Source organism: Psittacula echo (genome assembly GCF_963264785.1).
Source record: "Psittacula echo genome assembly, chromosome: 2".
NCBI classification, from domain to species: Eukaryota; Metazoa; Chordata; class Aves; order Psittaciformes; family Psittacidae; genus Psittacula; species Psittacula echo.
This window is the reverse complement of record NC_137737.1, coordinates 149,988,750-150,002,957: the sequence shown is the minus strand read 5'-3', so window position 1 is coordinate 150,002,957 and position 14,208 is coordinate 149,988,750. Positions and strand designations below refer to the sequence as shown.

Below are 14,208 nucleotides of genomic sequence, written 5' to 3'. Positions count from 1 at the left end.
GGCTGGGGCTCTGCACCCCCATGGGAAAGCAGAAGGGGGCTGCCTTTCTGTCTCACCCCTCGCCAGCCGTAAGACTCTGCAGCCAGGATGCGACCAGTTACATCGGTGGAGGATGCGGGAGGCAGGAGAAAAGCCAAGGGGCTCTCACAAAGCTGCATGGGTCCTCCAGGGCTGGCAGGACCGACCTGCCAGCAGAGGAAGAGGATGAAACTGAGTGCATTCAGGGAGCGGAGACCTATGGGTCAGTGTTTGTCTGAAACAAGGTCACTTCTCTGACCATACTGGCACTTTAAGATGCTGTTGCGTTTGCAGACGTGGAAAAATGAAACCCTATGAAGATGCCGGAGGTGAGAACCGCTGAGGTTTGTGAGATTTTGTGGTTAGCAGAAGAAGGAACTAATATCGTCACTGTCTCCGTGGTATTCTGGAACGATCTGATCCGAAGTTCCTGCCTCCTGGTCTGTATATCCAGGCTCCAAGACTGCCTCGAACCAAGGGTGAAGCAGGATCTCCGGAGCAGTGAGTCTTTCTGAGGGCTCCCGCCTCAGGAGGCTGCGGATGAGGCATCGGGCTTTGGGGGAGACGTGGTCAGGAATACAGAACTGTCCACGCCGGATTTTGGAAAACAGAGTGCTAGGGTCCGAGTCATGGAAGGGATAGCGTCCCACCAGCAGGGTATACAGCATCACTCCCAAACTCCACACGTCAGCCGATTTCCCAGAGTAAGTCCCCGTGGTGTTTAGGATCTCAGGGCTGACGTACGCCGGGCAGCCGTGCTTGTCTGAGAGCGCATCGTCTTCGCCTTTGATGATGTGTGTGTCTTCCAGGCTCTCCAGCCGCAGCTGAGTCCTAGGAAGGGCAGGAGAGGAAGCGGAGGGTTAGAAATAGCAGCATCCAGGCACAAGGGAGTCACAGCAACCTGCACACACACACACACCCCCCTTCTTGCATTGGCAAAATGAAAAGGAGAGGAAACACTGTTTAATGTGCAGCAGAGAAGCTGCCTGGACTCCTGGACCCATGTAATGGAAGCACAGCTACGTTCACTGAGTAGGTGCACAGAGACGCCTGCTTATTTCATGTACTGGAGACTTTAAAAACACGGAGGGCTCTCGAGGAACACCAGCAAAGTCACCTTCTATCTACACAGCTTGCACTGCAACTGCAGGGGTTTAATTGCCTACAGTGCTGCTATTTGTGTTTCAGACTTTGAGCAAACAGCATCCAGCTGCGTGACTTTGCAAGCTGCGAACCCCAGCTCCCTTCCCTGCTTGCGGGATCATCGCCTCTCCCAAGGGCTCTATTTTAGCTTTGATTTGGTCCTTTACTCTCTGTGCCTTTCCCGAGGGTACCACGCACCCCCCACCTCCCAGCTGGAGGTGGCTCTAACCCCCGACCTCCCATTCAGGGGTGGGAAAGGGATGCTCCACATCAGCAGAGCAGCCACCCCTCGCGCTGGCAGGCGCTGGCTGCAGCCTGTCCTCAGCCTGACCTCGCCAAGTACCCATTGGTTCTGCGAACGGAAAATGTGACTCAACGGGAACCGTGGGCCCGGGATTGGCTGCGGGAAGCCCTGAAACTGCACCTGTGCCCAGCGCCGGGCCCGCCTGCCATTGCTTAACCCTCTTCTTGCCAAACGCCACGCACATGACACCCGCCTGTGCAACGCGCTATTTCCACATGGGACCAGTGTGTGCGCAATGTAACATTTCAGCAGATGTTTCACCTCCTCATGGGCGGGAAAAGCTGCAATAGTTTCCTTCAAAGGAATTGCTCTCTGTGCGTGTCAACATGCGGCTGTTTCTGTGCAAGAGGGGCAGCGCTGCTTCGTTTTCCTATCACGTTCATTAATGACACCCTGAGCAGCCGCAGCCCGGTTAAACAAGGTGAAAATGCATTTTCTTCTGCTTCAGCAGCATCACCTCCAGGCTCACCAGATTAAGCACAACTCCATTACAGCTTTTACTTCTTCTTTTAGCTTTCCACAAGATGATCTTAAGGTCTTTCCAACACTAACTATTCCATGATAAGCAACTAGTCAGAATCAGTTTTGCTGATAAAAAGTGTATTCCTGGCTCTGCCACATGCGGTGAGGCACTATAAACGCAGCAAGCACTCCAGGGAAATACTGAATTCTTTCCTTAATCTAAATGTAACAGCCAGGTTCTGGGTCTCCTCTCTATAAACCTAGGCTTTAGGCTAAGTTTTACGCAAGTGCAGGATTCCCAAATCAATACTGAACACTGCCGCACCTTCCGTCCTGTGTGTGTCCACATCCATGGGCACAGGGGCACGGACAGCACTGCCACCAGTAGCGAGGAGGGATAAAAGCCTTGAAGGACACAGCACATCCTTGGTGAGCAGCGTGACTCTGATGAGGGGATTCCAGGAAGGAGACCCCTCCGCAGCACCACGGCTCTCCCAAGGAAGGACCAGAGCTCCATCCAGCTCCTTGCACCTCCTGCTTCCCGAGCCAGGATGTCCAGCCTCCCTCCTCTCTGCCTTTGATTCACTTCCCACTGACTGAGGGGCACACATGACATCTCCTGGCACTAACGAGCACCCGAACTATCGTCCCTTTGTCTACCAGAGGGCTCCACTGAACTTCAGCTGAATGAGAGGAAGCTCCTGGCGAGCTTCCTCCCTTTCATCAGCTCCGATCTAACCAGGAGTCAGCGCGTACCGGTTAGATCCGGGACCTACTACACACACGTGATGGGGACCTACTCGGATCACCTGCAAGTGATGCCCGGCTGACATGGCAGCTGCTCACACTCCCTTGTGCATCTCTGGATGTGACATGCCTCCCTCCCCACTCCCCCCAGGGCCGGCTGGTGACAACCACTCACCTTTCTTCGTTGGAGAAGACAAATTTCCTGAGCTTGAGGTCACCGAGTACGATGGCCGACTGGTGGCAGTGAGCTACAGCCGAGACGATCTGCTTGAACAGCCGGGCAGCCTCCTCTTCCCTCAGCCTCTTGCAGCTTCTCACGTAGGAGTGCATGTCCCCAAAGTCCTTTTCAAAGAACACATAGGCCTTGGTGTCCCCGAGGATGACTTCGACGACCCCGGTGATGTTTCTGTGTGACGGCAGCTGAATGTACGGCCGGATCTTGTCCTGGTAGTGTTTGAGGGGGAACACCTGTAAAGAGGAAATTAAAGCAAAATTCGTTCTCAAGGGCGTTGAAAGCAGCCGCTCGCGTAGCAACTCTCCCCAAACAATGACGAGGGAGCTGGAGAGGAGCCAGGGCTCGGCAGGAGCGCCGTTCAAAGAGGTTACCGAGACCCTTCCTGCTCGTTTTGCATTGAAAAGAGGGGGAAAAAACCCAGTAAAACAGAAGCACCGTCCCCACAGCCTCTCGGGGAAGGTGCTCCGAGGTAACCCGGACTTAGCGCTTACTCCCGGCGCCTGTAACTGACTCCCCAGGGCGGCAGGCTGGGCACTTCCACCCGGGGAGCAGCGGGAGGATGTTTTCCGCGGCTCCCCCCGCGTAGCGCGGTCCCGCGGCGCTCAGACACACCGGGACGGTCCCGACCCCCACCAAGCCCCGCGCCCGCGGAGCTCACCTTGCAGCGCAGCTCCCGCCCGGAGCTGACGCTCAGCGCCCTGGACACCTGCTCCCGCTCGGCCAGCGGCAGCAGCAGGTACGAGGCGATCAGGCTGGGTCCCGGGGCCCCGCCGCCGCCGGGGGACGCGGGGGAGCAGGGCGAGCCGGGCGCGCTCAGGCAGTCCGGGGGGCCGCAGTCGGCGAGACGAGGGCACTTGGCGGCCGGCGCCTCCTCGGCGGGGCCGTCGTGGAGCGGCTGGAGCCGCTTGGCCGGGGCGCTGCGGCAGCGGGCGGCCGGCAGCAGGGACGCGGGGCGGCTCATGGGGGGGGGCGGGCGCGGGCGCGGAGCTAGAGGCGGGCGGTGCGCGCTGCGCGCATCCCTTCGCTGTCCGCGCAGACACGTCGGGCCGTGCCCACCATCGGCCGCCGACTCCGCGCTCCGGTGCTCGGAGGCTTTAAAAAAAAAAGGGGGGAAAAAAGCGCCGCGGTTCCTCCTCCCGGGGCTGACGCACGGGGAAAGGGGAGGAGGGAGCCGCGGGCACGCCCGCCCCGCGCCGCTCTGCCCGCCCGCCCGCCGCAAGCGCGGCCGCGGCGGGACACGCAGCCAGGCGGGGTGGTGGGGTCTCCTTGCTGTGGTCGTGCAGCCGGTCCCGAGCAAGGACGTCTCTTGGCCGAGTCAGGCTGTTGAGGATGGCAGAGCCTGGGGGCACACCTCGCTTTGGGGGTCACCCCTCGCTTTTGGGGTTCGCTTTTTTGGGAGTCACCCCTTTCTTTTGGGGGTCACCCCTCACTTTTGGAGTTCGCCCCTCACAAGCCCGGGGTGCTGCCAAACCCCTCAACCCTCCCCTGCTCAGTTGTAAGCCCAAAGAGAGGCTTCATGAACCCAAAGCAGGGAGGGTTTTCTAGCGAAGCGAAGCAGCAATAAAGTCACCGGCACGGAAGGATGAGCATTTGTTTCTCCTGCAAAGGCGGCCCTGGACATGGCAGCAGCGGGTTTATCCAGGGCCAGCGTGCGCCGCTGGGAAGCGGTGCCAGAAATTCCAAATGCTGCTGTAGTGCTTTCGAGACAGCATCGCCTCGTGCGATGTGTGAAAACAAAGAGTGAAGCCAGGGTGAATGTGGAGAGAAAGCGAGCCCAGTTCAGTGCCCGGCGCTTCTCCTGTGTACATGTGCTGTGGCTTCTCCCCAGCCCCAATCCTTGCTTTTCATTAATCACTAAATAACCATCATTCACCCCAAGGTTTGCACAGTGAGGCTGTTGTGTGTTAACCATGAGCGTCAACTTAACGTGCACCAGCAGAAACACTTAGCATTGGGTGTTTCCCATGTTAAAACCATCTGCTCTCCGAAAAAGGAATAGCACGGAGAGCAAGCAGCAGCCCGCTGCTGAAGTGACCGGTGAGGAGCAGACAGTCCAGCTCCGAATGTGTGGGTTTAAAGGAATAGTAAATAGATTTGCAGCCAGGGCTCTGAGTAAACAGAAGAAAAATGAGAGAAAACCAGACAACAAATGATCCCTGGAAAAGCTGCAGACAGCTCTAGTGTTGACAAGAGTGCTTCAGAAGGCAACTCTCCAGCTTTGCTGTTTACATATATGCAAATCAGTGCTGAGGCTTCCCTAATGACACTGAGAGCCTGCGTCTTCTTACTCTGCAGGATCAGTTCCTCTCCCGTTTCGGTTTCCAGGTCTGTTTAAGCAGCAGAAGGGCCCCATTCGGGTGCCTCAGCTCCAGAGCCGTGATGCTGTGCGTGCAGGTATTTGCTCAGATTCCTGACAGATAACTGCACCGCAAACCCGTGCATGCCTTCAGCTACTTCCAGTGTATTTTAAGAAACACATGAAACTCTTGTTCAGGATGACTCATAGCATAGCAGTCCCATTAATGCATTTAAACATGAAATGCATATGCCATAAAGGGATATCCCAGGGCCTGCATTTTCCTTTCCCTTTTTTTATTTCCCAGAAATTCAATTCCGTTAATGCCTGCAGATTGTTTCTGAGCCATTCACCACAGCTCTCACAGAACACTGTTTCATTCCTCTCATAGCTAAAACACACTCCAGCAGCCATCAGACCTTGTTTTACTTTTCCCTTCCTGGAAGTCTTATGACTGGGATGCTGCTGCTGCGTGAGTTTAGCTGTAGGATGCTGCATGTGTGGGCTGCTTCCCATGCCTAGGATAGCGGAGGGTGGGGGCGTCAGTGCTTTTGGGGACAGTGGAAGGGTGCAGACACATCAAAATAGTGATGGACCTACATAAAAGTGCTCACAGGCATGATTAGTGTATAACAGCATCCCTGTGGTGCCCTCAGGCTGAGATGCAGTGTGAGCAGCAGTGAGGGTGGCAGTGTGAATACCAAGTGATGCACCTGGGGTAAGTGCATGCCTTTGATCCTCACCCTCCGGAAGACCCACCCCTATCAGCCCCTGTGCCACCTCACTGTCCCCATGGAGGAGAAGAGCTGTACTGAGGATCCATCTGCACACGTTGTTGGAAGCTGTGTCCTTCACCTTGCCAGCCTCCCACCCACTTGAAGCCTCTTAGAATCCACAGCTGGCCACCTCATAGAGTCATGGAATGGTTTGGGTTGGAAGAGCATTAGAGATCATCCAATTCCAACCCCCTGCCATGGGCAGGGACACCTTCCACTAGACCAGGTTGCTCCAAGCCCCATCCAACCTGGCCTTGAGCACTGCCAGGGATGGGGCAGCCACAGCTTCTCTGGGCATCCTGTGCCAGTGCCTCAGCACCCTCACAGGGAAGAACTTCTTCCAAATATCTGATCTAAATCTGTCCTCTTCCAGTTTAAAGCCATTTCCTCTTGTCCTGTCATTACAGGCCCTTGTCAAAAGCCCCTCTCCAGCTTCCTTGTAGGCCCCTTCAGGTACTGGAAGGCTACAACAAGGTGTTGCATGGAGCCTTCTCTTCTCCAGGCTGAACAAGACCAACTCTGCCAGCTTGTGCTCCAGCCCCTCTGATCATCATCATGGCCTCCTCTGGACTCACTTCAACAGGTCCATGTCCTTCTTGTGTTAGGGACCCCAGAGCTAGCCCTATGCGACAAGCCCAGGTGCTTGGTAGCACCCACTCATCCTTAAGAAAGGCAAAAAGCCACTGTCATCATCCTGTCCCCCAAAACTATCTGGGGTGTGAGAGGAGAGCAGAGCACAGAGGTACCCACAGCATCACACCCCACAGTCCTGCCACAGGCTCCTGGTGTCCAGACTGGACTGGTGTCCAGTTTTGATGCTCTGTGGGTGTCCCTGCTAACTGGAGCACCAACTGGGAATGCAGTCCCTGAAGGCCAGGAAAACAGAACCCCTGGTGAACCCTGCTGTACAGACCAAACTTCAGTGTCTGCATGGGGCTGGGATGAACCCAAACTTAAATCTCCTGCCTGTTGCATCTTTGCAAAATGGGGGCAGGAGACCTTCATTGCCTCCTTAAAATGCCTGGCATGTTTTCAGGTACTCGGAGCATTAATGTCATGAATAAACATATATTAGCAATTATTAACCAAATTAATAATGCTCACTACCTCATGCTCAGTTTTACTGTTTGGGTAAAGCTCCAGTCTATATCCGGACTCCTTTTCTTCCCCACAGAATTCATTACAAGATGCAGAGCAGGGAAGTGATTCCCACTTTGGCTTTTCTGTTTTCTGTAATTTGGGCTGATCCCCAAAATGTAAAACCAAAGGGATGCCAGCCATGATGTCTGTCGACCTGCAGGGCATGGTGCTTCTCAAAAGGGTTGAAACTTGTCCTCCTTCCCATCTCCACCGGTGCTTGAATGTAACCAAACCATGGTTTGGTTATGAACCAGCACAGAGAACTAGGAGGAACTCCAGGGAGAGGTTTGTGAAGAACAGAAGTGTTGCAGCACTGCAGTATTAGAACATGTTGGCAGGATATGGGGCTACCACACTTGCCATCTGGTTCATTCTTGTTCGTTGTAGGTCATACCACAGGCTTTTAAGCATCCAGGATATCTCCTGCATTAGTTTCCTCCTGAAATCAAGTTATTTGGGAGCCTTCCTTCTATTTCCTGCACAAGCCTTGATCATTCCCATCTCTGCCCCCAAATTCTGGGGGGCTACCTGCTTAGCGTAGATCAGATGAATACTTACATGGTGATTCTCAGGTGTGCCTGCAGTGAATTTCAGTCTGAATGGCTTTAGAGCCCTTCCAAATGAACCAAGGCAGTGTTCCTCATCTCCTATGGATAGCACTGTAAATCACTGTGGAACATAGATCAGTGCACAATTACACTTACAGACCTCATGCCGGGATAAAACATTGACTCTCACGTGGATGAGGCTTGCTACACAAGAGATGGAGAAACAAACTGCTGTGAGCCAGCAGGCTACAAAGGAACAAACACCCAGCCTGGAATGCTCCAATGGGCCTGGTAGAAGTGAGGTGGGGAGGGATGGCCCTTGGCAGTACTGGTCAATACTTCGCAAAGGAGAACTGAGCGCAACAGGCACCTTCCTGATGCTCAGGAAGTCTGAGGAGCTCCCAGCCAAAGGACATGACAAAATCACTTCAAGGAGTAGATCCTGCCTGGAAAAACAATGGTCAGAGCAAGCAGGACTGCTCGCTGGCTCTCTTCTTCCTAAGTCCCAGGTACTACACGAGGAGCTGGGACTGGAGCTCCTGTGGAATGTGTGCCACAGATTGGGCACATCCCTGCACAGATTTGCCAGAGCTGTGGCAAGCTCGATGTTGTTCTTCATATGTTGTTCTTCATATAGGTTTTTTCTGTTTTAAAACATAGAAGCAGCACTATTGCACCTGCTAGATGAAGATTTAAGAATCCAGACTGCCTGGGGTCAGGAACTGCCATTCTCTCTTCCTGGCATGTTGTTTTATTCCGGGGGATTTTTGTTACGTGGTGTTCAAGCATCTGCCCGTCTCACCCTCAGCCAGTGCCTACCTCACCTGAGCGGCTGCTTTTCCTTGGATGCTCACAAAATTATCTCCGCTGCTCCAGTTCTCTGACCCTTTATCTTTGTAACTAGAGCAGCCAGAGGCAATGAGAATTGTGTAACCATCTCCCCACTTCCCAAGTGCTTGGGACAGGTCTGGTAACTTTGATAGTATGTCTCATGGGATACACAGCGTAAATCTCTATTAGATTAGGCCACTTATAAATAAACTGGCTGCTTGCTATGGGAAGAAATTAAGAAGTCAGTATTTTAGTTATGGGATGAGAGAGCCACGACACACAAATATTGCAGCTAATGTTAAACCACCAGGCAAATGATGAAAAATAAATATCTCTATTTTACAAGTTGTCTCAAGCCATATAATTAAACCTAAACTACTGCTAGACTGAAAGGCAGCAATCTAAAACCAGGAGGTTGTCCATAATCTACAAGTATACAGAGAGTGTACACACTACAAGTGTGCAGAGACAGGGCTCAAAGTAGTTGTGTGGCCAGGTGATAAAGAACTTTCATGTTTTTTATAGCAGGAATGGCACCTGTGATAAAGCCACAACCATCCTTAGACACTGTGGAACTCAGCAGCAGATTCCCTGTGAAGATATAAAACACATGACAAACACGTATCGACATCAAAAGAAATGCAATGTAATAGTGCTCAGATGCCTCTCCTCAAGCCTGCACAGAAGCCGCACTGAGGGTTGCTGTTGCTAGGAACTCTAAATAATTCCCTTTTGATAAGCCAGTTGTTATCAAATCCAAGGAGTCTCACAAGCAGCACCTCCTGACTTTGTTCCTGTGCGGACTAAAGAGCATGAAGGCTTCTTCTGTTGCTTGAAAGACATGTGAAGGCTCAGGTTTTAAACCTCAAATCCTGTTTTTAGTTCAGAAGCTGATTGCACAAGCGGATAGTGAATAAGTGTCTCTCCATTTCCCTTGCGGTCAGAGAAGATCCTATTCATACTGAGTTTACAAGCAAACACTTCCTTTGGTAAGCTTCCCATGCAATTCAATTCATGTGTGTGCTTTCAAGCTCTGTCTTCAGGCCTGGGCTAACATCAGAAAAAGCGAGCGAGGCAGCTCTCTGCTCAGCCCTTTCTGAAATGAAGAAACACTCTATTTTCTCTCTGTTGCTGCAGTCCTGTTAAGTCACTGACATACTCATGCACACACATGGGTATCTACTGTATGATGTACACATACCCCAGAATTGTACTTTGCTTAACAATCAATCTAATGGTTTTACTTCTTACAGGTACTGGCTGGCAGCCTAGAATCGCTGGCACCTCCACATAGGGTTCTCCTCTGTGCATTGCTGGAACCACATTGTATGGTTGGAATAATCCCCATTAACAGTAAGGACTTCATGACCAGAAAATAAATCATTGTTTATGGATGACTTGCAATGTGCAGTCAGTACTAGTCTGTACTTGTAGTGAGGAGCCATCAGTTTAAGGCTTTGGCTATAGCAAAAGAAAGGAAGACCTGTTCTTGGGATATTCTAACATTGTCCACTCCAGAAGGCCCCTTTCCTAAGTGCATCCTCTTCATTGTATAACACAGCACTACCCACTACGGAAATGTTCAGTTAATGGAGCACACAGCACCTCAGGATCCGTACATGGAGAGTTTTAGGGAAGATGGAGCTCAACATTCACTTGAAATGGTAGTGGAAGCTACCACATCCCACAGTGAATTCTAAGCTAGTTTGGGCCACAACAGTAGAGCTGTTCTTGAGAAGAACGTCATGAGGTACTGGTCACCACAGGCAGGTAAGACCTTTGTCATCAGCCACTCATGAGGAAACATGATGTATGTCCAAGAGGACATTGTCTAAAATAAGGCAGTGTGTTGGCCTTGGCTGCCGAGTCATCGGTATCACTTCCTGCAGCCCTTGCTTTTGCTCTGGGTATTTCTCAAGGGAGCACTGACTTAGCCTGGTCTTTTTGATTCTTCTCGAATGAATAAGATCACAGCTCCGGAGCAGTAACGATGAATATGTCCTTGATTCAGAGGAATTGCGCTCCTTTTAGCACAAGTGTGCTAAATCTTCCGTGAGGTGCCTGCCTGATCAGTTCTGATATGTACGTGTCCTGGCTTCACTGGTTTGAAAACTTCAGAGACTGTTGTAAAATGCAGAATTCTGCTTCACGGGGAGAATCTGTTCCAGTGAGAGAGCTGCCTTAATGGCTCATGCCTCGGGGTACCACTGAGAGCTGCTGCACATGGATCCCTCCTGCCTTGTCTTTGCTGTAATGTTTGATTAGGCATTTCTTTAATCACTCCGTGGAACTGCTGTTCTCTGGCAGAGGCAGGTTCTCACCCGTGTCAGTGACAGACCCTCCTCAGCCACACTGAGGTTTGCTGCATTAAGGAAAGTTAAACCCACCTCACCTCTGAGTTTCTTTCCTTACATCTTGTTGCAAACTTTCTGACGTCAAACAGTGAGACACAAATTACCCTGTGAACTGTTAACATATGCCTGTTTACATATGGTATCTTATAGGCAAAACAGATTAAGATTGGAAGGTTTAACTGCTGTTGAGTTTCCACTTCTGTGAATCATACAGATCAGCTTACTCATCACAAACACTTATTTTTACCCTTTAACTCTTTCAAGCTACTTCTGTCCAGAGCAGAGTTCAGGGGGGACATGAACATGGGAACAGAGAGGTCACAGCTGCATCACGAACCCCAGACTTTGCAAATGGAAGAGCAAAGAGCTGCCAGGAACCACAGCCATCCCAGTGGGTCAGAAGCCGTTTATAACTTCCATCAGGTGAGTTGACATGCACAGAAGTCTCCCCCAATTGCCAAGGCTGGTCTGTCCTTCCACCTAGTAAAGTGTCAGCTGCAATTCACACTGATGATCAAGCCTGTAATCTTTCAGTTTCAGAAGGAAATTACTCCTGAGAATCAACAAGAGAGAGACAGCCAAGAAAACCCAACAGGATTGCTCAAATTCCAGGTCCAGGGAAAGAACAATAATTATTTATTGAACCAGCATTCTTTGGGTGTTATGATATAGTTTAAATTCAGAAATGCCAACATTCTGGGGGGAACTTCATTGATTTTAACAAATGCAGACAGTTTTCTCAGTTGAATATATGCAGTGCAGCACCGATTTTGAGGGGACTCAAGTACCCTCGTGAGCAATCTTGATATAAGTGCACGACTCTTCATCTTTCTCTGGATAATATGGCTGTGGCCATACTTGAAAAGAGATGTATCTGATGATAAAAGAAAGAAACCTACCTCTACTTAAATACATGTGCCTCTTCACCTCATCTGTGATCTGGTATTAAAGCTAAGCAAGTAAGTGCTGCCAAACATCATTTCTTTCAGCTGAAGACTGGATTTCAGAACGTAGGCACTCGCTGTTCGGGTGCTCTGACTCACTGATGCTGCCTGGCTCAGGCTAGCAAAGGAGAGAAGGAAGATCATGTATATTGAGGCAGGAATGTGAACATTCAGAAATACCTTTCCACTTAGAGTGGCAGTAAGTGAGTGACTGACTATTTGTTCTCTTAAAGTGTTGCTTCAGATCTGTTTGTTTTCTTTCCCAGCTACATCATCCTAAGCAGGCGGTTCACATTGTGTTCACTTGTGCATTAGCTAACACAGAGACAAATTGAGTGCAGCTACAACTAGGGCCACCAGCACTGCTATGGGTCAAACCCTTCTCTTTTACGTAGGACAACAAGGTGTAACCAAGACAGCAATCTCCCTCACAGCATTACTCACGGGAACAGGAGGGTAATGACTGTATCAGGAACTGTAGCTATCTAAGGGTATACTGGTACAAACACCACCCGTAGCAAACCAAACCTGCTGCCACCAGTCTGTCAGTACAAATTAATCTGGATCTAATTTAGCATTTATAATGTTATGTGTTATTGGAAGGCACACTCAAGCATCCAGGCACCTACACAAACTAACTTTGAGGTGCGATGCTGTGGCCATGTAGAATGTATGTACATCTGGAAACCTGGGAGCCTGGTTACCACCAGGGATTGAATCAGATCCATGAGAACACTAATGCACCTCTGTCAGAAACTGCAGAGATTGTTTAACCATTACTAGTTTCTGTATTTTGCTTATAAGTGGTGCTGGAGTAAATTTAACCACAAACTTAAAGATGGAATGAAAAGCTATGAACAGTTCAGGACATTCCCCCTTAGTCCCCTTTCTTTTTTTTTTTTTTGACAAATGCTTTATTTAACATCCTCCCTTGTGGTATTTAACTGAAAATAGTGACCCATCTTAAATACTATGGGTTTGAGATCTGAGCCAGCTCAAAAGGGACCTGATTTTTACACATAAAAATGCAAACAAGTACATACTGCTCAACCACCCCCCAGTCTCCTTCAGCTATTTCAGACAGAAGCACTCATGAGCACTGCTGAGATTTGAAAAGATGGCCCTTTGGGGTTAGGCCACATTATGAAAATTACCCAGCTAATTCCCATGAAGTGTTCTGAACACAAAAGCTCAGTGCAAATAATAATGGTTCAGTTCCCTTTTCCAGCTATGAAATCAGCTTGCAGATTAATATTCTTCAATTACAAAACAACCATTTCAGTTTGAAGTGGTTGGCACTCTGATGTGCAATTGGGGTTAATAACGGTCTACGAAAGGAAAGCTGTTAGCACACAGAAACCCAGAGTGAGATGTTTAGCATTTAGGAACCTCAGCTACATTTTACACTCAGTGTCAGATTGTAAATGCAGGAATATGACCAAGGAAAACACCATCAATCCGCTCAGGATCCCAAAGCTCAATGAAACCTGTATTTTCTGCTTCACGTATGCCAAGGGATAATTGCCATCTGACCAGCAAGGCAGCTCCTTTTACTTTTGGCTATTTCTAATTCATAGATGTAGTGCCTTATCTGCTAGATGTGTTCAGATCAATTGAGGTAATAAATATGGAATGTCACCAAGTTTAAATCCTTGTTTGGATCTGTGCCCAAATAGGTATCTGGAGCTTATATAAAATGATATTAACTGCTTTTCCATCCAAGGCATATGGTTACGATATACTTGTATTATCTACAAATTACTTGTTAGTATACATTTGTAAATGACTGTAGTCTCCTTACCTACAGTATTAAGATAAAGCCTTCTGGGACTTCCAAATGCACAAGGCTTCTGCATCTCAAAAGAAAAGCCAAAGTTAGGGCAGAGTGTTCAATAACTGTAAGAACCAGGCCAAGATCTTCAAAGCTGAGTGGTAATTTTGTGTGTCCACATGCAAGGTATAGATGTGCAGCACTTCCTGCAAATTAACCTCTATTAAGGTTCCCTGAGGTTTGTATTAAAACATGGACGTGCTCCCAAGCAGGGTAAACCCCTGGTCAGAATGCCCTGCTCTGAGTATTCCCAACAGTTACAGAGGCAGTAACAGAATTATCTGCAATACTGAGCAAAGCACTCGCTATTACACACCAGCAGAATCTGCACCTCTAATATGCTGGAAAAATTAGCACACTGACAAGGCAGGTTACGTGCTGCAAAACATGATTTATTTATTGAATGCAAGCTTTCAGAATTTCAAGAAGGTTAAAAATACACCAAACAAGTTGAACTGGAACTTCTCACATTTGGCAGTTTAAAAAATGCTTTCAGTTACAGCTGAGACCTTCAACTTTGCCTATAAATGAAACACTTTCAACAACAGGCTGTTACACAACCTACTTACAATCAGCAGC

The 14,208-nt window shown here is 49.5% G+C and overlaps 1 protein-coding gene across 1 annotated transcript; it reads right to left on the bottom strand.

The window, feature by feature from the left end:
* Positions 1–349: 349 nt before the first annotated feature.
* Positions 350–3,870, bottom strand: TRIB1 (tribbles pseudokinase 1; the record flags this gene model as incomplete). The annotated part of the gene is made up of 3 exons (XM_080610775.1): positions 350–849; positions 2,850–3,142; positions 3,568–3,870. The coding sequence occupies 3 exons, from the start codon at positions 3,868–3,870 to the stop codon at positions 381–383; spliced, it is 1,065 nt and encodes a 354-aa protein (XP_080466901.1). The 3' UTR covers positions 350–380.
* Between the last annotated feature and the right edge of the window lie 10,338 nt (positions 3,871–14,208).